The following is a 25,891-nucleotide window of genomic DNA, read 5'->3' on the forward strand; positions in this document are numbered from 1 at the left end:
ATCTGAAGAGTAATTTCTCAGCAGATATGACTGATCTCAGAACTAAAATGTACTTTTCTGACCCTTCAAAAATGTTTTGGTTTCTATCCTTCTCCAGAGCTGAGGAAAGACCTGGAGAGTCTCTTCTGTCCCTAAACCTCACTTGTTTCTAAACAAAGCTGAAAAGCATGGGGCAAGTTGCAATTCCACTGTGCCTCAGAAACATATACTTCTTAAGACTACAAAGCAGTCTTCAGGGGAGCGCAGGGCCATGGGGTAGGAGATAAAGACACTCTAAAATGAGTTTCTTTCATCTTTTTTCTGAAGGACGAAACAATTAAGAGCTTCTGTTCACTTCGTCCACTAGCATGCCTTCTGCCTGCCACCCTTCTCTTTCCTAAACGTACATCACCCTTCGATGAAAGCTTGTTCCACAGTCCAAATGTTCTCCAGAACAATCCCAAGAGGCTCAATTAATTTGACAATTCTCTTTCTTGCACGGTACATTTTCACCTGGATACTCCAGTGACCCACCCAAGGGAAATACCATGTCGGTCTGCTCCTGAATTCAGTAGCGCAGTCACTGATCCAGTCACCCACAAAGTACAGAGAGAAGTGCCTTTGCATACCCTCCACATCCTCTCTCTTTTTAATAATTCAAAAATATGAAACACAAACCCAGCACACTTCTGTTTTCTTCCATTGTAATGGTGAGGGTGTCATGGTTTAACCCCAGGCGGCAATTGAGCACCACACAGCCGCTCATTCACTCCTCCCCAGTGGGATGGGGGAGAGAATTGGAAGGTAAAAGTAAGAAAAACCTCATGGGTTGAAATAAGAACAGTTTAATAATTGAAATAAAATAAAGTAAAATAGTAGTAGTAATAATAATAGTGATGAAAGAATATACAAAGCAAGTGATGCATGATGCAATTGCTCCCCACCTGCTGACCGATGCCCAGCCAGTCCCTGAGCAGCAGCCCCCGGCCAGCTTTCCCCCAGTTTACATACTGAGCATGACGCCATACGGTATGGCATAGCCCTTTGGCCAGTCTGGGTCAGCTGTCCTGGCTGTGCCCCCTCCCAGCTTCTTCTGCCTCTCCAGCCTTTTCAGTCAATAGAGCATGAGAAGCTGAAAAGTCCTTGACTTAGTGTAAGCACTACTTAGCAACAATTAAAACATCAGTGTGTTATCAACATTATTCTCATACTAAATCCAAAACACAGCACTATACCAGCTACTAGGAAGAAAATTAACTCTATCCCAGCTGAAACCAGGACAGAGGGAATTGGCAAAGAGCAGAAGGAGAGCAGCTAGTACAAAAAGCTACCCTTGCTCACCAGCATGTAGCTACTGGGCTTGCACTGACAATTCAACGTGAAGGGCCATGTAGATTCCCCACAGCCACCATTAAGGCCTTTCACCTCTGCACATACCAAATTTTCCAATGTCATTTAGAACACACTGGTTTAAATCCTCCTAACATAATCAGCACAACCAATACAACAACCAGCACTGTAGACTGCCTCCTCAGGGACAGTAAAAGAGATCTAGTTCCCTCGCAGACCCTATCATGCTCTGTATAAAGAGGAATAAAACTGGAATAAGTCTGTTGACTAGACTGGAGTTATTCCAACAATACACTAATCAAAATGAGATCATAAGTTAACTCAATATATACAAATAGTGGCAGCTGCTGGTTTCTATAGCAAAAATATAGTAAATAATTATCATCAGAAACACAAGCAAAAGCAACTCCTATGTATGATTCAATTACATGCTTCCATGAAAATTACAGGTTCGTAATTCTCATTAATTCAACTCAGCTAAATGAATGACATCCAAGCAACAAAGCCAGCAACAAAATACTATCTCAAAATCAATCACAGAAGCAACACAAATCCCTACCCAATTTTTTTAAACTAAACCCCCCGTTTTCAAACAGGTTTTTAAACAGTTTTAAAAAAACTCATTTTAAGTATCTTCAATATAATATTCAAGAATATGATTTTCCTATCAGCAGTGTATATAAGCATAAAATCAAAATCTTATTTAAGTCACCAACAACTCATTTTCTTTCCATTAAGGTGTTTTAAGCAGGATCTCAGTCTTTTCTTACATAAAATTCAAGTAAGACAATCTAATCCATCAGTAATGTCCTCAAGATGGCCTCATATATGCAATGAATTAAACACTCTCAAATATTTTATTTTTTCAAAGTGGTAAAGACTCACTACATCCCAATCATATTTCCCAGATGGTGTCATGAACCTCTTAACACTTCATTTCCATCATGTTCCATGTCTTGAGAAATCTGTTTTCAATCTTTCAAACACAAACAGGGCCTCCGCCCTCTGTCCCCTGATGCTAGATTCAGCAGTCCCCAGCCAACATATTCTTCATATTCTTTTTAGGGTGAATAAATTCATCTCCTCCCTCATCAATCACACAGAAACCTTCAATGACACATTCATGTTCTTCAAACTTCTTCGTAAGTATATTATTTATGTCTTCTATGAAGAAATGGAGGATATGCATTCATCAGAAGTAAGTAGCTCCAAGTCAGTCTAAGAAAAGCATCTGCAAAGCTGACTTGACCCTACTCTTGCTCCCAGTGTACTGGAGTTGTGACCTACAGATCCCGCTGCTTTTATATTTCATCTAGGGACCTGCTAATTCTCAGCTCTGCTTGCTCACAACGAAGAGCTCTAGAGGCATCTAAATTCAGTTCTGAGGATTTGGCTCAATGTCTCTATGTGGAAAAATACAGAATGCATTGATCTGAGTTGAAGCTCTAGGAGATGGAATTCTATCTTTATATCTCCTTTGTCTTGCATCCAGTCCTTTCATTTTAGCAAAACGTTTCTATTGAGGAGAAAGTTTTCCATCCTTCAAGTGTCTGACAAATGATGACTTTGGGTTTCTCTGTCATTGTTGCTTTTCGAGATCCACATTGGACTTAACTTCAACAACACACAATTTTCTCTCTAGTGACAGAACAAGCCATTCGTTACAATCAAAGCATTCTGGGTCTCGCTTTGCATAAGAAACCTTGGACTAGATGGTCCACCCAAGTCCCTGAATCCAGTGCTCTGCATACACAATTAACCATACATATTGACATCAGCAGAAGGAGGCTTCACAGAGTATCTGTTTCACATAGCCCCATCTACAAATCACAAAACACATTCAGCAGGCCACAGTAAGCTCCAGAAGTTGCCATAATTATGATGTGTGACATCTGAATGTGAAATTCAAAATTGTATCTTTCTTGTATATTAATGCCAGAACTTAAAATTCCAATGTTTGTTCCCAAACATTTCAGTATTTGTCCCAGAGTGTCTGTGTAACAAAATTCATGAAGAACCAGTGGAGCTGACTGGACTGAAAACACCGTTTTTGAAATCAACATTCTCCCAGCTGACCACAAGACTGCAAAACCAGGTCTTTCTTCCTCGTTCCTCTTTCTTACACTCCTAGCTGTACAATGGCTGGGTTTTTGGCAAGCTCTTTTTCAACACCTCTGCCTGGGAGCCTAGTGATTCTGGGGAGTGAGAGTTGTGTGCCTGAAAAACCCCAGCTAGAGACAGGAAACAAAGTTACTTACCACTTGCCATCTGGTAGATTATTTAGGATGAGGACCTGCATCATTACAGTGTACTCTGCTCAATGTTTTCAAAAAACATTCCTGACTGCCCCCATTCCAGGAGAAGATGCTGGGTGCTGGATTCCAAGCTGGCAGACATACTTGCCCTACTGCCTTTGATGCAAGTGCCTAAGCTCCAGAGAAAGTCACTTGCCTTTTTACATTAAAATTCCCACTGACTTGCAGCAAGAATTTCCCTTTCCACTAGGCAGGTTTTGGGATCATTCATCTGAGCTGCCTAAAGCACACTTTACAGGTGCTTCATTCTGGTCTGGGATTCCATTTTGTGCATTTAAAATTTAGGTCCTTCAGCTTAACTTGCAGAACTCTGTATCTTGCCAGATTCACCTCTACCTCACTTTCGTGGGAGCTGGAAAATGAAGTGTAAGAAAGGAGAACACGGGAAACTGGTAAGCAGTTTTACCATCATCTGCCCAGAGCTCTAGGGCTCCATTCCTCCTTCTGTCACAGACCTGATACCTCGGGTGAAGCACGTCACCTCCTCAGAGAATTGTGTTCCTAATCTGCATCCAGGGGATGTCACATGAAGAAATGCTGGGCATTTGCAGCTATTTCTAAACTTGGGCATTTTACACACTTGAAACATATACAGTGCCTTATGTGGACAGCTGCCCCTCCTGCCATCCCCAAAATAGCTACTCTTCGGTGTTCCAAATTTGTAGCTTTGTAGCTTACTGACTTATGACTACCATTGGTAGCTCTCCTGCCTACAAAACAGGGATATAATCATCCCCTGTCTCAGAGGGAAATCAGTTCATTATAGATTATGTTGTTCTGACTTCTCAGTAATAGGTTTTGCATGAATAAATAACACTGTCCTCAGCTCTGAATAGTGTGACGTAAACAATGCATGGAGCCAAACTGCAACTTTGCAAGGAGGAAACAGAATACTTGAGCCCTGTTTATTAAGTTAGCGGCATTCATTACATGCTTCAGAAAAAATGTTATGTAACCTCATGATCAAATAATTAAAGACTGCACTCCGTTCCACAGTACCAGGATGGGAAATTCAGTCTGTATAGGCAACCGTCCATCTGGTATTTTATGATTTCATAGTGTTGCTTTTGCAACCTTGTAAATGATCTCTTAACTTCATCTTTATGTACATTACACATACAAAATGACTATCAGCAGTGCTGCATGCAGCAGGAATGGATGCTAACTTGTAAGCAAATGCATATCATTTCTATGCTACTATTGTCTTAAGTATCACATGCGAAAACAAATCCAAACTCACATCTCTCATCATTTTCACTGCTTCCCTGGTCCTTCCCAGCTTTCTTGCACACATTGCCAGCCTCCTCTTAATATAAACTAACACATTGGTGTCCCTTCCTGTATAAGAGAAAAAAGAAACAGCATTAAGATAAAAAAGATAAAACAAAGCTTCATTTAATATTCCAACACAAAAGGAAACATAATTTTCTTGGCATTTTTTGTTATTCACTATCATCAATGTTTTCACAATAATTCTAATAAAAAAATTACCAAATTCTGCTGATTTGATGTGGCATAACATCACTGAAATCAGTGGAATTACTCCAGATATACAGTGGTATAAATAAAGACCCATGGGTTGGCCTTACACCTATGAAACATAAGCAGATCTGAGGGTCCAAAGAACAGTATAGGGTATAGACCATCACGTAACCAAGTGAGGCAAGGAGAACCCCTATGAAGTTAACATTGCCACAAAACTCTGTGGTCACACACAGAGCATTAAATTATTTACCAATTCATATACATGGTTAAGACAAGAGCATCCATGAAAATGCATGTTATATCCTGCCTTTTTTGTAAGTTATGTACATGCTTATTAATAGGAGACATAGCAAACAAATCCTCATCCTCTAACAGTCTTTTCCTTTAATGATTAGAAGAAAAGAAGTATACCCTGAACTTCCAGTTTACAGAGAGCTTTTACTTGTTACCCAGTTATCACCTTCAAATTCCTCACACCGCTAATTACTGAAGGCAAATTAACATGTTTCAGATATGACAGTCCTATGTGCTGGAAGATGCCCTAACAGCAAAGATGACCGAAAATAAACAGCTGCAATAATTATTCTCTTAGAGAATTCTTACTCCTTTCATTTCCTCATTCTCTTCCCTATAATTCCAATGTGAACTCTTCACATGCTTCTGGACCAACAGGAAATGAGCGGACAGCTAATCATCTATAAAATTACTGTATCATGAAAATATAAGACACCTGCTACAAATTATCTTTGTGTATAGTATGCAGCCTGTAAAGATTTTAGTCTGTTCCTAACATTTTCAAGTCTTTCACAATAAGAACAAGATGCGCACTGAAAACATTCCAGGTACCTACAAATTAAAAAGTTGTGAGTACAATTTTTGGATAGATTAAGCAGCAGGTTGAAAGGTCCGACTTTAAAAGAAAAAATAAATAAGGGAGGGAGGGAATTTCTTTAGCTGTATTTTATATTATGTAATTCCTTATCTCTGTATTGATACCTATATATTTAATAAACAATTTATTAGTTACATCTGTTGCAACAGGTGGTGTTACTAAGACGTATACATTTCAGGCCAAGCTTCTTTTCAGAAGAAATGATCAAAAGGCATTTACTTATTATGAAATCAAGATGACCTTTCAGGCCAAAATTTTCTGAGGTGACTACTGATTTGGGGTGACTAACATGAGCCATCTTCAAGAGAAGATTGCCCGCACTTTCTATAAATTAGCACGTTTTGAAAGAGGTTAAGTTGGATACTCAAAGTCATTATTTACTCTTAAAATTCATGGTCTAACATAAAATATTGTATGAAGGAGATGGAACACATGAATAAACAGAAATATAGAGCAATATGCTGTTGTTTAAGAAATTACATAGTGTTTTTCACCTGTAAAAGATGAAATGCCCATTTTTCATCCCAAAGTCAACTTCAAGGACCAGAAATGGAATGACAAACATCTCAGAACCATGGAGCAACTGCAACACATCTGTCCATGGTCCTTCGTCTCTAGAGAGATCTGAGCTCTCCACCTTTGTAAATCATGCAGAAGTCCAGCATATAATCAAGACAATCCTGCTTGAAGCCCCTGTGTCCAAGGCACCGCCTGGTGCTGCAACTTTTCTAACTCCTGTGGGTGCACACTGACATTATTAAGGGGAGCCTGGGTGGTATAGAGCAGTGCGATGATCTAGCCCCTCCTTAAGCTCCTCCTGAAGCCACGGTCAGAGCTGGCAGTCACTTTTCAGCCCCACCCGCTCTGTGGCAATGCACTTAATTTTGCAATTCAACTGGTTGCTTCCTCTGCTGTAATACTGAAGGTTCACGGTGTCAAATTTGACGATGACAGTAGCCATCTAGCACACACAGGTTAACAAAAATACCATACTTATATTTGCCCGCACAAACTTAACCAGGTTATCTTGCACATAAGCATTGTGACATTGTTTAATTACTCTTATTGTGTATTTTTCACAGAACTGCTGTCATTTTCTGCACTCAGGATGGATTGAGTGCACAAATTAAGGTTTCATAGACAACTGTAAGCCTGCTAGAGCCTGAAAATTGCTTCAAGTGCTCAACTGCTCTATATTTTTATTTTCTCCAAAAATAAGCAAATCATCCTAAATATCATTTTATAACCAACAAATGTTTAAAATACTACCCCCAAGCTTTATAAAACCTCAGGTTTTCAGGTATAGACTTGTGTACACTTTTGAAACCAGAGATCACAGACAATTTCACTGTGTACAATTTTTATCAGCAATCTTCAAATTACGTGAGATAGCCAGAGGCTGTGAATTCAGGTCCTGAGAAACCCAAAGATGTCCGAAGTATGTTAGTGCTTGTACTTACATAATTAATTGGTATTATTTTTGCCTGAGGTATGCATTGTAGACTAGAAATAACCTAGACTGTTTATCTTTTTGTTCATTTGCTGGCAGTGAACCCTCATGTATTTTTTTCGGTTTAAGAAGCATCTAATAAATATCAGCCCAGCAGCTAAGTCTGCTTATTCAAAATTTTAAAAAAAATAACAATCTAGACTTTCAATTAGAGCACTGCATTATTCCAGTTGTTAATTTTTCTGTTTCTGTGACCTTTCTTAATGTATGCAACTAACTTTCCAAATGTCACACTGGTTAATGGGTCTCATTAACTTTTACACAGAACAATGTACGTATTTACCCTCACAGCTGATGGAAAAAAGCTGGCAAAGCATCACGTCACTCCTGTTTCCATCACTCTTCACTGCCTTTTCACAACATGAGCCCGTGTTTTCAAAACGGCTAAAGGCACTTCAGTGCAACTTCCTAAAACAGTGTCCAGCATTCTCTGAATATCCGATCTCTTTTGGCTGTTCTACCTTTTCTTTCCTGTTAAGTACATGCTACATATTTTCTGCCACGACAAAGAAAAGGTCCATCTGTAACCCAAGCATTGCTAGCTCAGCAACAGAATCAAGCAAAAACACTGAAACAGAATAGTCTGACTCTAGGGCCATATTCCAGCCAATGTTAAATACTGAGTACATAGTTCTGAGAGGGGGGAAAAAAAAAACAAAACCCAAAGAACTCTCTGGAATTTCTCTCTCTTTAGAAACAGCTATTCCCTCCAAAGAAACTTACTGTGTTGGGCTTCATACTGCGCACCATGGTGCTGTAACTGCTGACTGCGCCTGTAACAGCCCTCTCCGGCTTTTAGAGCTTGCTTGAACAGCTTCTCTGCTTCTACAATCGTTGTTGCTTCCTCTTCGGCCAAGAGAATATAGGCAGTAGCACACCTGCAAAAATATCAGAGGAAAAACCATGAGAAAGTTGCATGAAGTAAAAGGTATACAAAGACATGCAGACTAGCAAGGATGTACCAAATACAGAGGCAATGGAGTTTTGTTCATATACCTTCCTGATGAACTATTCTGATGAATAAATATTCTGGCAACCAGATCACGACTTTCATTTGTAGGTACTGTATCACGTATCACTCAGCCACTTGACTAAACCTACTGACAACTGCTCCAGAAAGTAAAGTACTGTCTCACTAAGCAATCATGGCCTACATCACTAAAACTCCTTCTGGAAACCAAGACTAGTTTTATGCACTATTGTTTTAACACAAAATGTCTCCATTACTGTAATGGTATTAAGAGAATTAATAGACTTGTCATATGCAAAGAACAGATTATGAATGTAATTGTAGAGATTAAAAAACAAAAACAAACCTCCAAAATCAGGAAAGCAGCTTTAGGAATACACAGAAAGGTGAAATGTATTGTGGGAGTCACCTCATCCAGCTTTTAGCTGTCTAATTTAGATCTCTTAACTATCTGTGCCCCTCTACCTCCATCAAGGAGCATCTTCACACAGCCATTAATTTCACGTGTTTAAACATCTCTCTAAGAATAGGGTGAACGGCTGAATGGAGGTGCCTCTCTTATTGACTATAGAAGGAGCCCAGACAACTACTTGAAACTCGATGGCCACATTTTTAGCAGCTGAAGTTAGGTGGGACATAGCCTGTTGACTTCTTTCCGATCCAAAGCACACTGCTGATAAGATTCTTCTTTATATAGAACAGAATCAGGCTGCAGCTGCCTCTAGTTGCATTTCACAAAGAGTCATCAGCTGAGGAACAGGAAACAACAGGTCCGGGTGAAAATGAGATTCCAGGCACCAGTACTGGCTGTGGGCCACCCAGCTGGAAAGCAGCTTGGCAGAAAAGGACTTGAGGGTCCTGGTGGACACCAAGTTGAACATGAGCCAGCAATGCGCCTTTGCCGCTAAGAAGGCTAACGGTATCCTGAGCTGCATTAGGAAGAGCGTTGCCAGCAGGTTAAGGGAGGTCATCCTTCTCCTCTACCCAGCACTGGTGAGGCCACACCTGGAGTGCTGTGTCCAGTTCTGGGCTCCTCAGTACAAGAGGGACATGGACGTTCTGGATAGAGTCCAGAGAAGAGCCATGAAGATGGCTAAGAGATGGGAGCATCTCACATATAAGGAAAAGCTGTAAGCTGGGACTGTTCAGCCTGGAGAAGAGAAGGCTCAGGGGAGATCTCATCAATGTTTGTAAATACCTGAAGGTAGGGCGCAAAGAGGACGGAGCCAGGCTCTTTCTAGTGGTGCCCAGTGACAGGACCAGAGGCAACGGGCACAAACTGAAACACAGGAGGCTCTGTCTGAACATCAAGCAACACTTTTTTTTACTGTAAGGGTGACTGAGCACGGCACAGGTTGTCCAGGGAAGTTGTGGAGCCTCCCTCCTTGGAGATACTCAAAAGCCGTCTGGACATGGTCCTGTGCAGCGTGCTGTAGGTGGCCCTGCTTGAGAAGGGGAGTTGAACCAGATGACCTTCAGAGGTCCCTGCCAACCTCAGCCATTCTGTGATTCTGTGACATACAAGCAGAACAGGATAGGCTTATAGCTCACTTCTGCAAAAGCCTTTTATGCTACGTGCTCCCTCAGTTAAACTGCTGTCCAGGAACAAACAATTCTTTTTCTTCTTCTGATGAAACACACGAAGGACAATCTGTAAGGCACCAGTTTATGGAATTCTAGAATGCAGTAATCTCTGACAGCAACCTAAGGGACTCTCTCCACTTCATGCACTTTGGCAACATTTATGCAGTTTGCCATGCCAGTAAAGCATCGCAGCATTGAGTTTATTGTGGGATCTCAGAATACTACACTTCTCATTGAGAAAACAAAGAATGGTCTCAAAGACCGAAAGTCCCAGAAAATTACATCATATTCTCTCACATTATGAAATGAATATTTCAGAAGGTGTTTATGAGTCCCTTCTTTCTTGCCTCTGTTCAGGACGACTGAGAAATCCAAAAGGGAACTCTCCATCCCATAAATGCATATTTCATATGCTCATCAGGAGGCAATCTAATTAACACTTCACTGTGTTGATCCAAAGCCCACTGACATCAGTGGGAAGACTCCCATTGTCATCACTGCCCTAAGGATCTTCTGGGCAGCTAGCACAACATGCAGCTATGCTTTTTTCCTCCCACTGTAGGCCTTCCTGTGACAGGCCTGTAATCATGGTTAAAAATTACTGCAGCAAACCCCTTGCCTTAAGCCATCATCAAATGGATTTTTAAATGACAGGAAATAAATGTTAATGTTGTTGTCACTCACTCATTCAATTCCAAAGCTTCATGTGCTGCAGAAATTCGGGCTTGGGGATTTCTCTCTCTCCAGGCTTTTTGCATTACTATTCAATAAAAAAGCAGAACAGGGGCATATCAGTCATTACAGTGTTAACAAGGAGAATCTACTGCATTATAACAACAGAATTTATTGCTCCCAGCCTGACTCACTCCAGAGCATTTCAAAGAGCTCAGTGATCACTCAGAAGATACATAATCAACATGAGCTTTTGTCCCAAATACTCAGCTCTATTCTTTCATTTAATTAAACATCATGCCATCTGCACTGTCACATACAGAGGTGATAAGCAGCTTTTTCCTCTTGGGGAAGTAGATTCCACAGGGCACAAAAGAATACACGGGTAGCTGGGATTCTCACTCTAGTTCCTTACTGTGCTGTTGCTTTAGGTGAATGTTAAATGGAAACAACATCCAGGCCAATCAGACCACCTCATAATTGGCCCACTGAGTTCAGAAAATAGGATTCATGTTTATCGTGTGTCAAAAAAGCACACTACGTTTTCCCTTGTAATTATGCCCTCAGAATGAAGCGCCCAACTGTCAGTATCTCTCCTTTCCCAAGAGACAAAGAAGATTTGTCTCTTCAGAGGCAAATTCTGATGATCAAAATCATTGCGACACATTTTTAGCAGAACCGCACGTGGACTTAACAGTAAAGGCTTAATACAACTAAAGCTGCTTACATCAAATCCAGTTGTAAATGTGTTGTTCCCATTTTTTACAGAGCTTCTAACTACATCAGGGAATGAAACACAGGACTCAAGTTTTACATAAGCTCTCTCTCTTCTGTCAGCGTAGACTAAATGGGTCCTGGATAATGTAACTCAACATACTACACTGCAGTTGGAGGCAAATTAAGCTATACATGTTTGAAGCCACTGCAAGAAACAGGAGGAAAAAATAAGTCTTTACACTTGCAACTGGTCCTTGAATGACTTCAGCAAGAAAGTAGAACAAAAATAGTGACACAAATTAGATAGTTTATACGTATATAGATACTTGTTCAGATCTAGAATCCAACAGCAACAGCTTTCCGGGCACAATCAGACTTCTGCCTTTCCTTATCTATCCAAGAGAACTGATGTCTGACTGCATTTTTCTTGCATCAGTTTAAAACAATCATTAACCTATTAGCAAAAACAGCTGTTCACAAGGTCTCTTACTAGCGTCTGCAGGCCGCAAATGATCTGTGTCACATGTAAAGAATGTCTGATGGTCCTGTGCTGAAAGATTCATATCGTAGTAAGTCAAAGGTTCTCTCCCTGTTACCCATGTATACCTGCAAACATGCCAACAAAGAGACATTTTGGTTAATGAGGTCACATTCGGCAAAATGAATCTAGAAAAGAATCCTAGGCATTAGAGATGGACATAGCCTACTAAGTTCACCCAGTCAATCTCTTAACCAACATACACTGCATTTCACTGTACTGTGATGGAGCAACAGTAGTTGAACTTAAGCTAATGAGGATGTTGGAAAGTACACGCTGGAAATCGGTAACACACATATTCAAACATTAAGACTACATGAAACCTAGACATAATTCATTAGGTTGTTTTCTATAACTGATTTGAACAGAATTACTCTATTCACAGTACCAGCTACACTGCACTTAGGTTTTCCTTTTTTTTTATAAGATCATCAAAAATTGCACAAATAACAAGTGCTTGACCATGACTTTAAGTTCCTTTTCATTCAGAAACATTTTACAAGTAACAGAAAAACCTGGCATGAGCACATGTCCACAGTTGTTTTTGCTTTTCCATCTTCGAGTTAGATTAATGGAGAAGTACAATTAAGGTCCTTAACTCAGTACTACGCCTGAAACTGTAACATCGTAGCACTTACCGATTATATTCAGCTCCTCTGAACAGATTTAAAGGATTTCGCCAGACTTTGCATTCTGTCAGAAATAGAAACACACAATAATGAATCCCTCCCAAATCACAATGGTACTTAAGGTTTATCAGAAACATCAGTTACCTGCTAATGAGCCTTATCAAATAATTTTTAGTTTTTACAGGTGTGAATGGAAAAAAAAAATCAAGAGCATAAAGATGCAGGTAACCAGGCCGTTCTTCCTTTTTTAAATAATAATTTCGTTATAAATTAGTGTCTACAAATGTTATTATTATTCCAGACAAATAACCACTAACAGAGCTCCAAATGCCAGATGAAAAGATAATACTGATTAGTGCCAGGACTCACATTTACCATAATGCAGAACTGAAGAGGGATCACACTGGGTTATTGCGCTGAAAACCAGCAATTAACTCCGTCCCTATGGACTTGTTATTTCTACAGAAAAACTTCGCTGTCTAGTTAATACTGTAAATCACTGAGAAACTCAGCTACAGTTGCCAAATTTAATTCCTCCTTAAGCTCATGAAGTAAAAAAAATCCATGGCAACATCTGCTGACCTTATTTAGGTTATAAGCATCCAGGGTTGACAAAGGATGCTGGAGTTGATTGGCAGAGAAAAGTTCATTGCATTGCAAAGGTTTGGAAACACTAAAAGCATTTCATACATTTCTCTCAAGGGGGAAAAAAATGCAAATTCTTCAAACTACAGGTAGGAAGAGAGAAGAAAATCCACAACATTGGAATCTAGAACAGAACTCCCCCAAAAAACCCCAAAAATCAAAAATAATTTTCTATAGCTTTTGAAAAGGTGAAGTCTTGATTCTGGCTTTTCTTCCTTTAATTTAACACCAGATTTGTTCTCTTCATTTCAACAAAGACAATTCACTCCAGTCAAGGTGAGACCAGAATCAAACCCAGTATTTGCCACAAAGCCTTACTGAGAGGCACCACAAATCTGCTACTGGACGACACCTCACATGGTGCTCTGCAAAAACTCGTTAGTAGCATCGGCCCTGCAGCATTTCACCAGCTGCTTTTCACCACCAAAAGTCAAAGAGCACATTTTTCCCTATGAAATTCTGTGACATCGTTTCTAAAGAGATCACAGCAATAGTTTTCTGGTGAGATACTGAGTCAGCAGGGTATCTACCCTACTTTATACAACACTGGCAAGTATAGGCCTGTTCCCTTTATGTCCATTCCATTAAAGAAAGAGACAGAAATACAGAATGGCAAGTCAAGTCCTCTTTTCCCATGGACCTAGCTCCCACTTCTGAGTATGAGGCTAAAATGGCATGGCAAGAAAGCATTTTACATAAATTATTTACAATAACATAATGACATCTGCAGCTACACAAAAACTAGTCAAGCGGCATAGGAGGCAGGCCCTCAGCTTAATCCCTAAATCACCTAACGTGCATGAAACAGAGACACGAGAAAGGGAAGATGTATGGGAAGAGAGCATTGATTATACATCTGCATCTTTCAACTCACCACTTCAGCAGGTAGCTGATACCAGAAAGCTCCACTAGTTTACTCAGCAGAAGTGCTTGATCGACTTTCAGCCATTCTGTTGTGCAGCCAGAGGGTACGGCTGTTTGACAAGCTTCAATTTGACAGTTTTTACATAATATGACTTTCAAACCATAGTAAATATTAAATAAACATCAGCCTTCTCAGTTCAGAGGTACAATTCAATGGCTTGGCTTACTCTATTTGCAACCAACAAGATCAGGCAACAACTATTTGATCACAGTGACACCATTCTTTTTGCTCATCTTATTTAAATTTAAGTGGTTATACTTTATCCAAAGTATGCAGTACTCAGCACTGTAGCAGGGAAAGGGGTAACTGGGGAACAAAAAGGGGAGGTGAAGAAGGGATTTTATTACCACCTCCTGCCCTGGGGGTAGTTTGGCATCTGTCTGGCTAGTTAAACACGATATGCTCTTTGTTGCTTTTGTCTTGGTATCTGCTGATACTGCGGGCTCAGTACAACAACCATTCTTCTGAAGACAAAGATATCTACTGCAATATTCTACCATAGTCAAAACATCTACACAGGGAAACATGGTGAGCCAAGTGAAAAAGCCATCTTCACCTTGTTGGATAGTGAAAGAAATATCCCAGTGTTGATGCATGGTAAACTGAAAAGGTTGTCTTTTCTCTTACATTACAAACTAATAATATAACCATCTCCTTATTTTATATAAGCAATTAGGATTTATTGAAGATTAATCTTTCAGCTCCTTGTTCAATGATCAAGTTTTGAGCATCGGTATCTTTCTGAAGGTATGAATGTCAGGCTATCTGTACAGACATACTATCCAGAGACACTGTGAGTCCCAACTCATAGACTCGAGTGCCAACACACTGAAAGCAAACACACTCCTAGACCATTTCTTTATATCAGAAAAGTCAAGATGCTTGGGTGAACCTCGTTAGTCAAAATACCGTGCCTTCTGCTTTAAAACGATGGGAGTTATTTCAGAGCTGCTGAAGTGTGACTGAGCACGCTGATGAGTGCACACAGGTGTTTCCAAGCCACCCCATGCTTTCTGCCAGTTCACCCAAATCTAATATGCTGGATCATGCAGTGCTGCTATTCACAGCCTCTCCTCAGATGGGAATGACAGCAGCTGAATTTGCTGTGCTATATGGAGGCTTCCTTAAGTAGAAATACTCAGTATAGAGCAAGGTTTTTTGAGGCCACCTATTTTATTTAACTTGTGAGTTCAAAGCTAATTTTTGTTTGCTTGTTTTCATGAACTCTGAAGAGCAAAAATAAAGTTTGCCAGGTACAGACATAGGCACCTCAGCTGCTGAACAATGATGTTTTCTCCATAACTGAATTTGTTTTGTTGTTTTTTTTTTTTCCATTCACTTTTCCTCACCTGTTAATTCTGATATATTTTAAAAGCCTGCAGAGGAAATAAATTTAATGAAACCATAATTGATTCTAGGGGCACATCCCTAATAAAAGATGAATTAATTTCTAATATTAAGATTATGGCCTGTATGCCAAGCTAGGGCTGAAACAGGCAAGCTTCATTTTACAGATGAGGAACACAAGCCGAGATGCTCCTGCCCTGACTTTCTTTAACAGTGAGTATGTCCAGCTCAGGTCAGAAGCCATAGTATTTCAGCATCTTCATCACTCATGGGCTAAATTTTCAATTAACCCCCCCCCCCAGGTAGCTGAGCCACCCAAGCAGGGAGACAAGTTCCCCCGGGACTCCTCTTGAGTCTGCAAAGATCAGTGCTTGGGAGACTGATTCATTTTAGGCAGAGTGGCCTGCCTCTCAGGGGAACCATCCCCAGGCAACCAGGCACCCAACTCAGAGCGCCTCAGCAGAATCCCAAAGCCTGTGACCTGCAGGGATAGTCCTCCTGCAGCAGAACTGTAAAAGGACTCAAGCTGCCTCCGTTCAAAACTGACATCCTCCCCTCCATCACGTAAGAGCTGTTTTCTTCTGATTTAACATTGTCTTTTTCACCAGAGCAAATGAATGTGGATTCATTGTAGTAATATATAAATGCATAACAAAAATTACAACCCATACATTTATACCACTCATGTAAGGCTCACGAAACACCTCCTCAATCATATGTTCATTCAGAATAATCATACGCATTGGAAAAGAAGCCCCAGAGTGTCCAGGTCAACTTGAAAGGCTTGAATGACTTAGACACTTTCAGTCTGATTTGCAGCACCCACTCCTTGCACGGAAACTCATAGGAGACGTGAATGCCTGGAAACTCACGAAAATCGAGCCCAAATGCCTAATATCAGGCCCCCTAAGTTGGAGGCCTCTTTTTAAAACCTGACTGTGTTATGACTTGCCCAAAGTCACGAATTAAATCGGTGGCAGAGTCAGGAACAGAACAAGCCCTTAAGCTATTAAAAGCCACTGTGCTTCCACTTACTAAAGTGAGACTCAAATGCTGTTCACACACTACTTACATTATCTAAAAAATAAAGTGATGCAAAAGCAGGTAGGCATTCCCGACATCTTTTTCTGAATTATTTTTTACAATGTTGTTATTATTCGAAAGAATTTAAATAAAAATACCTCCTGCCTTTAGAAACGGTATTGCAAAAAGAGCACGTGCAATTTAGCAGGGCTACAAGAGCAAGGGGGAAATAGATGTGCTGGCAACGCAGCCTAAGCAACAGGCACTGCATGGATTTGGAAAGATATAATTAGCCAGAGCAATTAATGAAGCAGCTCTGCCTTTTATTTGACAACAACGCAAGTTTAAAGGAAGCCTTAGCTGGTCTCACGGCTCGGCATGAGACGGTATGTGCACCGCGGGCCGACGCGGGCTGCGCAAGGCACGCCTAGCCTCCGCTGCCACGACAGGCCTGGGCGAAAGCGGAGCGTGGCCCGCTCGGGGGAGGCAGGCGTGGGCGCTCCCGGGCGCGCCGCCCGCAGCCGCTGTGCCGGGCGGCCGAGGCCCAGCCGCCGGCCTCGCCCCGCACCCGCTTCGACGGCTCACCAACCGCCCGCCCCGCCGCCAGCGGCCTTAAGAAGCAAAGTTTGAGCTCTACGCCGCCTCGACAGCCGAGGGCGAGGCGGCAGCTCCCGGCGCCGGAGGGGTGAGCGCCGCCCGCCGCCCCTCACCTGAGACGCTCTGGCGGCTGGAGTCCGCGTCCCCGTTGGCGGCGCTGGCGGCGCTGGGCGCGCTGTTGTCCACCCCGCCCAGCAGAGGGCGCAAGTGGCTCACCGAGACCTGCTCGATGAAGGACGTCCCGTACTTGCGGAAGTACCACCACTCGAAGATCTGCAACACACAGGGAGAGCGCGCCGCGTCAGCGCCCGCGCCCGCGCCCCGCCCGGCCGTTAACGGCTGCCCCGTCCCCTCAGCCCGCTCGCCCGTCCCTCAGCGTCGCGCCGGAGCCGTAGAAGGGCTGAGGCGCCGGCGGGCAGCCTCCGGCCTCCCCACGGGCCCGCGCCGCCCTCCCCTCGCGTCCTGGGGGAGGCACCTGCCAGCGCCTTCCCTGCCCGGGGCGCACCGAGACCCGAGACCCGCTCGCCGCCCTCCCTCCCTCTGGGATATTGAGAGTTTAAATTTGATCCAAGTTCGTGCTGAATCCGGCCAGTCGCTCTAAAAACCTAGTTTACAGGGGGTGAAAAATCCCAGTCTTGTCAGCAAAAAAATCTGTTGTGTTTTTTTTTTTTTTTTTTATCCTAAAGAACCTTACAGTCACGTCACGTTCTTTCTTTCAAAGGCTTTTAAAAATTGTTAGGAGTGTTCCTTTACATTGACTTCTGGAAAAAAACAGCAGCCCAGCTCCTCAGCAAAAAAAAATGTGTTGTTTTTCTTTTTTTTTTAATCCAAAGAACCTTACAGTCACATCAAATTATTTATTTCAAAGGCTTTTTAAAATTGTTAGGAGCATTCCTTTAAACTGACTTCTGGAAAAAACCAGGAGCCCAGCTGCGTCTTGCCTGACATCAGCCACGTAAACGGGATGCTGCAGTCAGGAGTCCGCTCTCGCCTCATCCTTCCCCAGCTCCCTCTGCAGTCAAGGGACAGTGAGAAAAAGCAGGTTTGCTTGTTTTCCCAGTCATGCTTCCAAAGGAATTTACTGAGTTTAATTTTAAAAAATGTTAAGAATACCAAGCAAACTCCAGGAAGCTGAATCCTGTTCCTTTTAGGATTTTCTTCCCCGACTGAACTGTGTTTTGTTTTGTTTGGCTGACTTGGGCTGGTTCTGAATGAAGTTTACTTTCAGGCTTTTGGTTCAGCTACCAAATCAGAAAAAAAACGATTATTTACAGAGCTCTACTTAGAAAATCATTCCACAGCCTAAAAGAACCCCTTATAATTGAAATTATATACATAAATACATATTTGTGGTATTTTCACTGAGAAATTATATTCTTGGGTAAGAATACACATATTTCAGGAAACCACATAAACCTGGAAATGAAGACTATTTCATATAAATAGGGAAAAGGTTTTGACTGTAAAAAATGTAAAGGCACACAGGCTTATAATGAGTATGTAAAAATGAGTGTATTTTGCAGTTGCACTTGAATCATCACCCAAACATCTATATACCGACTGAAACAAAAGCAAATCAAAGGGGTTTTGAAAAATTTGGCAGTACTTTGTAATACTGATTGCACTAGAAATTGTGAATGAACGATCTTTGCCCTTTCTATATTACTCGGTGTCTCCATGTTTTACGCCAGTGCTGAAAGCTTTCACCAAATCTCTACCAAAAAAAAAAGGCTATTTATTAATTCTTACTACAGCTAGGCACAATCAGCAACAAGTGAAAGGACTGTGTTCACATCTTTGACACCATCCGCGTGCTGTCGAGCAGGTTCTGGTGGGCCGGCCAGGAGCCGGCAGGCTCTGGAAGGCCTCTTAGGAGTCTGCCTGCTGCGAAGAGGCTCAGGCTGGGCTCCACACTCTCTCTCCCACAATATTTTGTCATTTTTAAGTTAAGTTCTCTTGAGCTCTTTATATAATTGAACTGACTTCTGTCTCCATGGGATTGTCTGTAGACAAGACATACTTTTTTTTTCCCCCTTTAAACCATTCCATAGGGGAAAAACAGAAGATAAACCTTCTGGCACAGTAAGAAAATGTTCGTTTCCAAAGAATACTCCAATAGATTCTGCACTGGGGCTTCCCCTAAATTCATCTGTGTTGTTAAAGCGTCTAGAGCATTCATATGGAGGAAGCTGACCCCAGCTGCATTGGAATGGAGTGGGAACGTAGCTGGTGGCCACTTGAGACAAGTTCACACAAGAGTGCGAGGCAGCCCTGGAGATCACTCGATCCCCAAAACAATCTGATGGCTCTTCTAGGAGACATCAAAAAGGAAGAATAGAGCAGCCTGATGAGGAGAAGACAGAAGGGCTATGTGAACACATAAGGGTCACAAGCACTTGGGAAGATAAACAGATGGTCACAGAGAAACCAGAATGTAAACACACCCAGATCTCTGTGAACTCTGCATCCCAGGCAAATCACCGAAAACCCACGCAGCCTGGACAGTTCCTCCTTACGCAGGCTCCGCAGCGCGTTCGTCACCGTACTCGTTCCATCGGCACGCGCTTGCTGCGGCACCCAGGTGGGTATCCCGGCAGCCAGCGACAGAATGCTGAGGAGGTATCACTGAACACTAGGTCTGCACTGATACGCTTCCCCTGGCATGCACCACTGCCTCCAAACGCTGGAGATGGACAGGCAGCTGGCACAGGTGAGCCAGCTTCGGTTTTAGCTGTTCTCATGCTCTTAGGCACACAACACTTTCTAAAGGGTTTAAAATTTAAATCTTATGATCTAAGAGAGCATCACAACCTAAGCAGGCAGCATGTGGCCGACCATGAGAGAAAGGCTGTGCCGTAAGATGCAGGCACAGATCTGCTGTGAGCATCTGTTTCTGTTTTATCTTTGGAAACTTTGAAGCTTGAACAAATCAAGGCACACAAGCCACAGTTCTACCTGCCCAAGGCCTCAGAGGGAGTGGTTGTTATGAATCAGAGACTGTAGTCTTGTCTGAGGCAAGGGATGCTTGGTAAGAGTATCACTGTAACGTAAGTCAGGGACTGTAGTACAGCTGCCAGACTGGCCACTCAAAACTCTTGGCAGTTATAGACTGCATCAATAAGCTTTGTACTTTCTTTAAGAGAAGAGAAAAATAGATTTCTCAAAATGTGCTAATAAATTCCTGCTCATTATTTCAATCATAATCAGCTTTTAGATAAAAAGTCAGTAAAACCCAGAGAGAGTGAGTAACAGCAGAAGAGCATGCTTGAGCCCACTTGCCCCGCACAAATGTACACCAGCTGGAAAACTGTCACACTGAATTTCAATGAAACTGAGGGTACAAGCAGAAAGAATGTATATATATGTGGTCACGGTTCAGCTGAGTGACAGGAACTTGCTGTAAGTCTGCCTCCCTAGACTTACTAATACATTAATTACTTTTAAAAATGGCATTAAAGCTCGTAAATTGTTTAAGGCAGCTTTGAAAAATATTTGCAATGTTGAGTGAATCCAGTGCCAGGAAACATCAGCCAGATCTCAATGCATGCGGTCTCTTAGAAATTAAAGCCATAAATCATCATCATAATAAGCCTTTGCTTGGAGTGATTTGTTCAGGGTGTATGAGAAGGTAATCTGTAATCTGGTACTGAAGTCAAAACAATAAATTCTCTTCGCAGAATTTTTGCACCTGTCTCAGACAGTCAGCTGTTTTGAAACCCGATTTCTATAAATCAAATTTGATTTCTAACTGCACCAGCCACTTTGAAAGCAATGTGAAGCCAACAAGCTTTTGACAGTTCAGCAGATGAGAGATCATCTGGCAGCACAATAGCTGACTATAAGAATTAATTACCCATTGAAAGAGATCTGGATCAGAGAGGAAATTAAGGCAAAAGATCATTTCTGCACCACTTCTGAAAGAAAAAGCCACCTCATTTCTGTCATAGAGTGGAAGGGGAGCTCATCTTCACAGACCTTGTCCCCCTCACAGCAGTGGTAAACTTCTCTGGGTTCTTTCTAGTTGGTGCCTGTGCTTTCAAATTGGAACAGGGTCAAACATCTCCAAACCCTCAAGGGATCTTTGAAACCATTACGTTCACAAAGGCCAAGTTAAAACCCTGTTCTGAACATTTCCAGCTTTGTGTGTTTAGAAATCCAAATCTAGAATTTGTATTTTTTAATCTGGCATGGGTGATGCTTAATGTAAGAGTATTTGATTTTGGAAAACCCATATTGATGATTTCTAGAAATGCGTGGCTATGAAAAAACAACTGGTAGGTGACAAATATATTTGGGTTAAGTAAGAGCTGGTTAATCACTCATAAGTCTTCCTAATATATTTCAGATACTTGCTTTGGACTTTTTTTCCTTTTGCTTCTTTGTGCAGGTACTTCTCTTCCTCTGTGCAATGAAAACATTACAGTCATCCTCTTTCTTATCTCTGCTCTCACGTACAGACAATCCCGGATCATTTTATTTCTCTGTGGAGCAACAAATCTGTTCTGCATCACTTGGATATCTCATCTTCGCGGCTGGTTTTTCAGAACTGATATTCCATCATAAATGCATCAATTCACAAGGGATGGTTTTGAGGGTGGTTCTCACTGGACCAAGTAGTGATGTCTATCAGCGATTTGAATTATGCTTTCCTGTTTATCATATCCAAGACAGGCATCCTCTCTTACAGCGAACACTCTCTGTAGTCCTCTCCTAGTGTATGTGTATTCAGTCTTCAATAGAAGCAGTAAAGGGTTTTGTTTGCCAGCAACTTCCACAGCTCAGAGTTCTCATTCAGCCTTGTAATAAGACTTCCAGGTCTCAGAGGAGTAAGATCTGGCATACTCTTCTAATATGAGGGGTGGTAACAACCAATCTAATGGATTTAAATTAAACTTACTCTCTTGAGGAACAGGATAACGATAGCAGAACTTGATTCAATGGCTAAGCCTACTTGATAAATAAAACGGGACCGCAGCAGAGGCTTGGCTGGCTCAGTCATCCATGCTGTTTGTTTGCTAGCACGCTGCCTGGCCTGTGCCAACTCTCCCAGGCAAGGACTGGACATGTTCTGGGGATATCGCAGCCCAGGGGCTGTCTCCAGTAGACAGTATGGAAAAGATCATCCTGTTTTGGGAGGATGTGACTATACAATGGCACTTGCCGTTGGACAAAGCAAGCCTCTTGGTCTGTTTTATTTAGCTGTTAGGGGTAGCCAGTGACTCAAACAGATCCTCCGGTCCTGCCCAGCTTGGTTCTAGGAAGCAGTATGCCTCTGACCATGCTCTCAGTGTATCAGTCTTGAAGGCTATGCAGCCCCATTCCTTCTAGTTAAAATACCCCCGTTTAGCATCCTCTTGGACTCTGCTCCTGGTTACCGAACCCCCACTTGTCTTATCTCAAGGAGTCAGCACGAGAAGATACATGCAGTGCTAACAAGCAGCTTATTCAAAATAAATAGCTATTTACTTACAGTTCACCTACCTCTGGAAATACAGAAATGGGAAAGAAAATAACGTATTGCCTGGACTAAGTATAGTACTTCTTTCAACACTGTGTAGACCCCAGCTACTTAGGATACCTTTCTCTTGTCTGTGGACTGGGTTGTAGCCTGCCTTCCTACAGACCCTTCCTCTCTCATCTGCTCCTTGGCAAGTGTTTCCAGTTTCTTAGGAACTCCCTACAAGGATGCTGCCGTCCCTGACCTGTCAGCCTCTGCTAAGCAGAGCAGAAACTTTGAACAATTACCACATACCGCTTTTCAGCTGCCACAGATTGTCCCTACACAATTGTCAGACTAGCCTGGAGTCTGTGGCAACACCCAGGACTCAAAAGTCACCTTTCTGCCCCTCTGCAGCAGACTACACAAAGGTAACAAAACAAGTAGAACAATTAATATCTACAGAAAATAAGACAGGTCCCTTCTGTGTTACTCAGGTCCTCTCAGACTTCCTGTACTTGTGCCACTGGCTACAAAGGGCTGGGACCCTCCCATACTATACACATACTTGGGTATTAGCAGACAGCCCACCTCCTCAACGCTAGCCAGTGTGTAGACTCAGCACTCATGCTGTGCCTCTGTAGACTGGCTTTCTAATTCTTATCTCTGAAAGACCTGGTATTTGTTCATTGCAGAATGTTTCTCGTTGTGTAGCAGAAAACTCTCATTATTGTCCCAAGCTCTGAAGTAGAATAACAAGGCATTCTTGGTGGAGATTGAAGACTGGGGTTCACTTCTGCCTGTGCTGTGTTAGAACTGGGACTCCATCAGCTTGCAGTGCAAATGCCACCCGCATTTGCTAAACAACTTTCACTCTGGTGACAACTGTACGTTAAATACGTGGCCTTATTTAGAAATCTCAGTGGCATTTACGTAGTTCCAGTTCACAGCATTTACTGGACGTCAGTTGTGCTTCATGACAGCTTTATTACCCTACCTGTGGAAAACCTTAGCCTCTCAGACACCGAATACAGCTCATTGTACTCTGTGAGACAGAACCCTGTTTTTTACTGGATTAGAAGTAACTGTGGTGGAACCAAGTTTCCAATACAATATTTCTAATGCAGCTTGGGACTTAATTTGGTTCCTATTTTTGATGCCTAAAACAGTGCAGGGATGAAATGAATATGAATTGTTCATTTTAAACTATGTGCTGTAGTCAAGTAATTATTAAGGAGAACACTTGAGATATAGAAAATTCTTTTCTGTACGGTTCTCAGCTATCCAGGAAAGAAAAAAGGTCTGAAATCCTTGCTTCATTTAAGTCACATTGCCTACAGCAAGGCCAGAATTTTACCTAAAGAATGAAAACAAAGTAAGAAACAAAATACGATGGGAGAGTAGTGTTTTGCAAAGGAGTCACGTAGCATGCATTTGCCCAAAGATGAACTCTGCAGACTCATGACCCAAACATGAAATAGGAAAAGCATTCATTTTCCAATTGGTTACCACACTTCTGAAATGATGGAATTTTCCATCATTTCATAACCTGCAGTGCTGTGATTTCTCCTTTTGATTAGGAATTGCAGCCAACTGATAATAGAAAGAAATCTGCCAGACCATATGGTGGAAAATTCCAAGGAATATTAGTACATCTAGTCTGAAAAATACCCCAGCGATGTAGATTTGACAAGAGAATGTTTATTTTATAAAAGAGGTTCACTAATACCATTAGCAAGATTAAGAATCCTTTAGAACTGCAGATGCTGCGTAGTGTGACAGGTAAGTGGGTGGTAATGCAGGCAATTCAGCATGTTACAGGGCCATTGGTAAAGAGCAAGATTATTAAGAAATAATTAATCCAAAGCATAATTGGGCTAGTGACTGGCTAGCACTACCTCACGAGAACTTACTCAGCTGTCTTTCCTGATGCATGGTGTGTTCCACTTTACAGACCACATGTTCCTCTCAGCACAGACACCGGTCCCTACAACCTAGGGTTCCTGGCTGTTACCTGCCTGGCCAGCTAACAACCTATCTTTTGCACACTTAGGATGGTGGCATATGAACAGCAGGGAACAACTGATAGCAGTAGAGAAGGTCCACAAAAAAGGCTTTCAATCTTCTTTCAGTCTGTGTCTACACCTCCATCACCTCACTGTTCCTTCAACTTGTTCATAATGGACTTTGTCGTAGAGCATTTAGTGAATTTCTTCACTAATCTCTTCTTGGAAGGCTTCTATCGGTGCCCTTTTCCTCCCTCTTCATATCCCAGCCTTGAATACTCCTTGCTACTTCCTTCTTATACTTTCCATCAAAGTACAGCACTTGGAAATTTATTGCTGACAAACCTCCTACTGAGCTCATTCCTCAGAAACTGCCTTCATGACTACAGTACAAAATGTACCTACATTTGCAATCATGCTATACACAGAATTTAGCTACAGATAATGTAGTCTCTCTTTAGGGTTTTTGTTCCTGTTTGATTCTGTAAGGTATTTCCACAGGGCACAAACTGTATTTTTCTTGCCACCTCCTCCCGCTGTCTTCAGTCCCCAACAACAAATATGGAATTGTGCCTGTGGAACCCATGTTATTTCTCTCATTCCTTCTCATCTTGGCGGTGGGGCCTGGCCTTTTGAAGGTTTCTTCTTTCTGAGTGAGAGTACTGAATGTAACATGCAGTATTTTCCTCCCGTGCATTTGAGTGAGTTGTGCTGAACTGAATCCAAGTCTTACAGGTCTGGCTCCTGTTCATATTCTGAAAGATCTGCTGATGTCTCTGGAGCTCTGTCCTGTGCTTTGGGGCTCAATCCATACAAGGATGATGAATGCCCAAGATGCAGGCATTAAGTAATTGCCTTCTGCTACAAGGAAACCCCAGAGCAAGGCACAGCAGCAGTGCACCTGATGCTTTATACCTGAAATCATCTAAGTGATGAGAGTCTCACAGGCATTCAGGAGTCAAGGATGCCATTTCTTTGTCTGCATCAGCTACAGGCAATGTGGAAGTGAGAGGTGCAGATTTCCCACACCAAACTGATACAGTTTAGTTAGGATCCTAGTTGCTTTCAGGTTTCTCTGAGGTCAGTAGATCCGAGGTGATGGGAACCAGCCCCTAGCCATGTCTGTCTCTTTCCACTTACCACTATGGTAACTACACTCCTAAAATTGGTCTCATCGGTCTCCCAATCACATGTCTAGTTTGGTATGGTGAGGGAGGCTCTGCAGCATGTATCCAGCAGATTGTAAAAGCATACAACTTGTTTTTAGACA

The 25,891-nt window shown here is 42.0% G+C and overlaps 1 protein-coding gene across 6 annotated transcripts in view; it reads right to left on the reverse strand.

Moving 5' to 3' along the window:
• The window catches only part of ST7 (suppression of tumorigenicity 7), a 155,804-nt gene that overhangs the window by 44,599 nt on the left and 85,314 nt on the right, over window positions 1-25,891 (reverse strand). For all 6 annotated transcript variants that reach the window (XM_087764673.1, XM_087764674.1, XM_087764675.1 and 3 more), the window contains 6 exons: window positions 17,292-17,451; window positions 12,651-12,705; window positions 11,965-12,080; window positions 10,770-10,845; window positions 8,255-8,409; window positions 4,885-4,982 (listed from right to left, as the gene is read on the reverse strand). In XM_087764673.1, coding sequence (XP_087620799.1) covers window positions 4,885-4,982; window positions 8,255-8,409; window positions 10,770-10,845; window positions 11,965-12,080; window positions 12,651-12,705; window positions 17,292-17,451 — 660 coding nt within the window. The remainder of the gene's footprint in view (window positions 1-4,884; window positions 4,983-8,254; window positions 8,410-10,769; window positions 10,846-11,964; window positions 12,081-12,650; window positions 12,706-17,291; window positions 17,452-25,891) is intronic.

The sequence above is a fragment of the Nipponia nippon genome, unplaced genomic scaffold (genome assembly GCF_047370975.1).
Source record: "Nipponia nippon isolate SJK-2023a ecotype South Korea unplaced genomic scaffold, ASM4737097v1 scaffold_3, whole genome shotgun sequence".
Lineage (NCBI taxonomy): Eukaryota > Metazoa > Chordata > Aves > Pelecaniformes > Threskiornithidae > Nipponia > Nipponia nippon.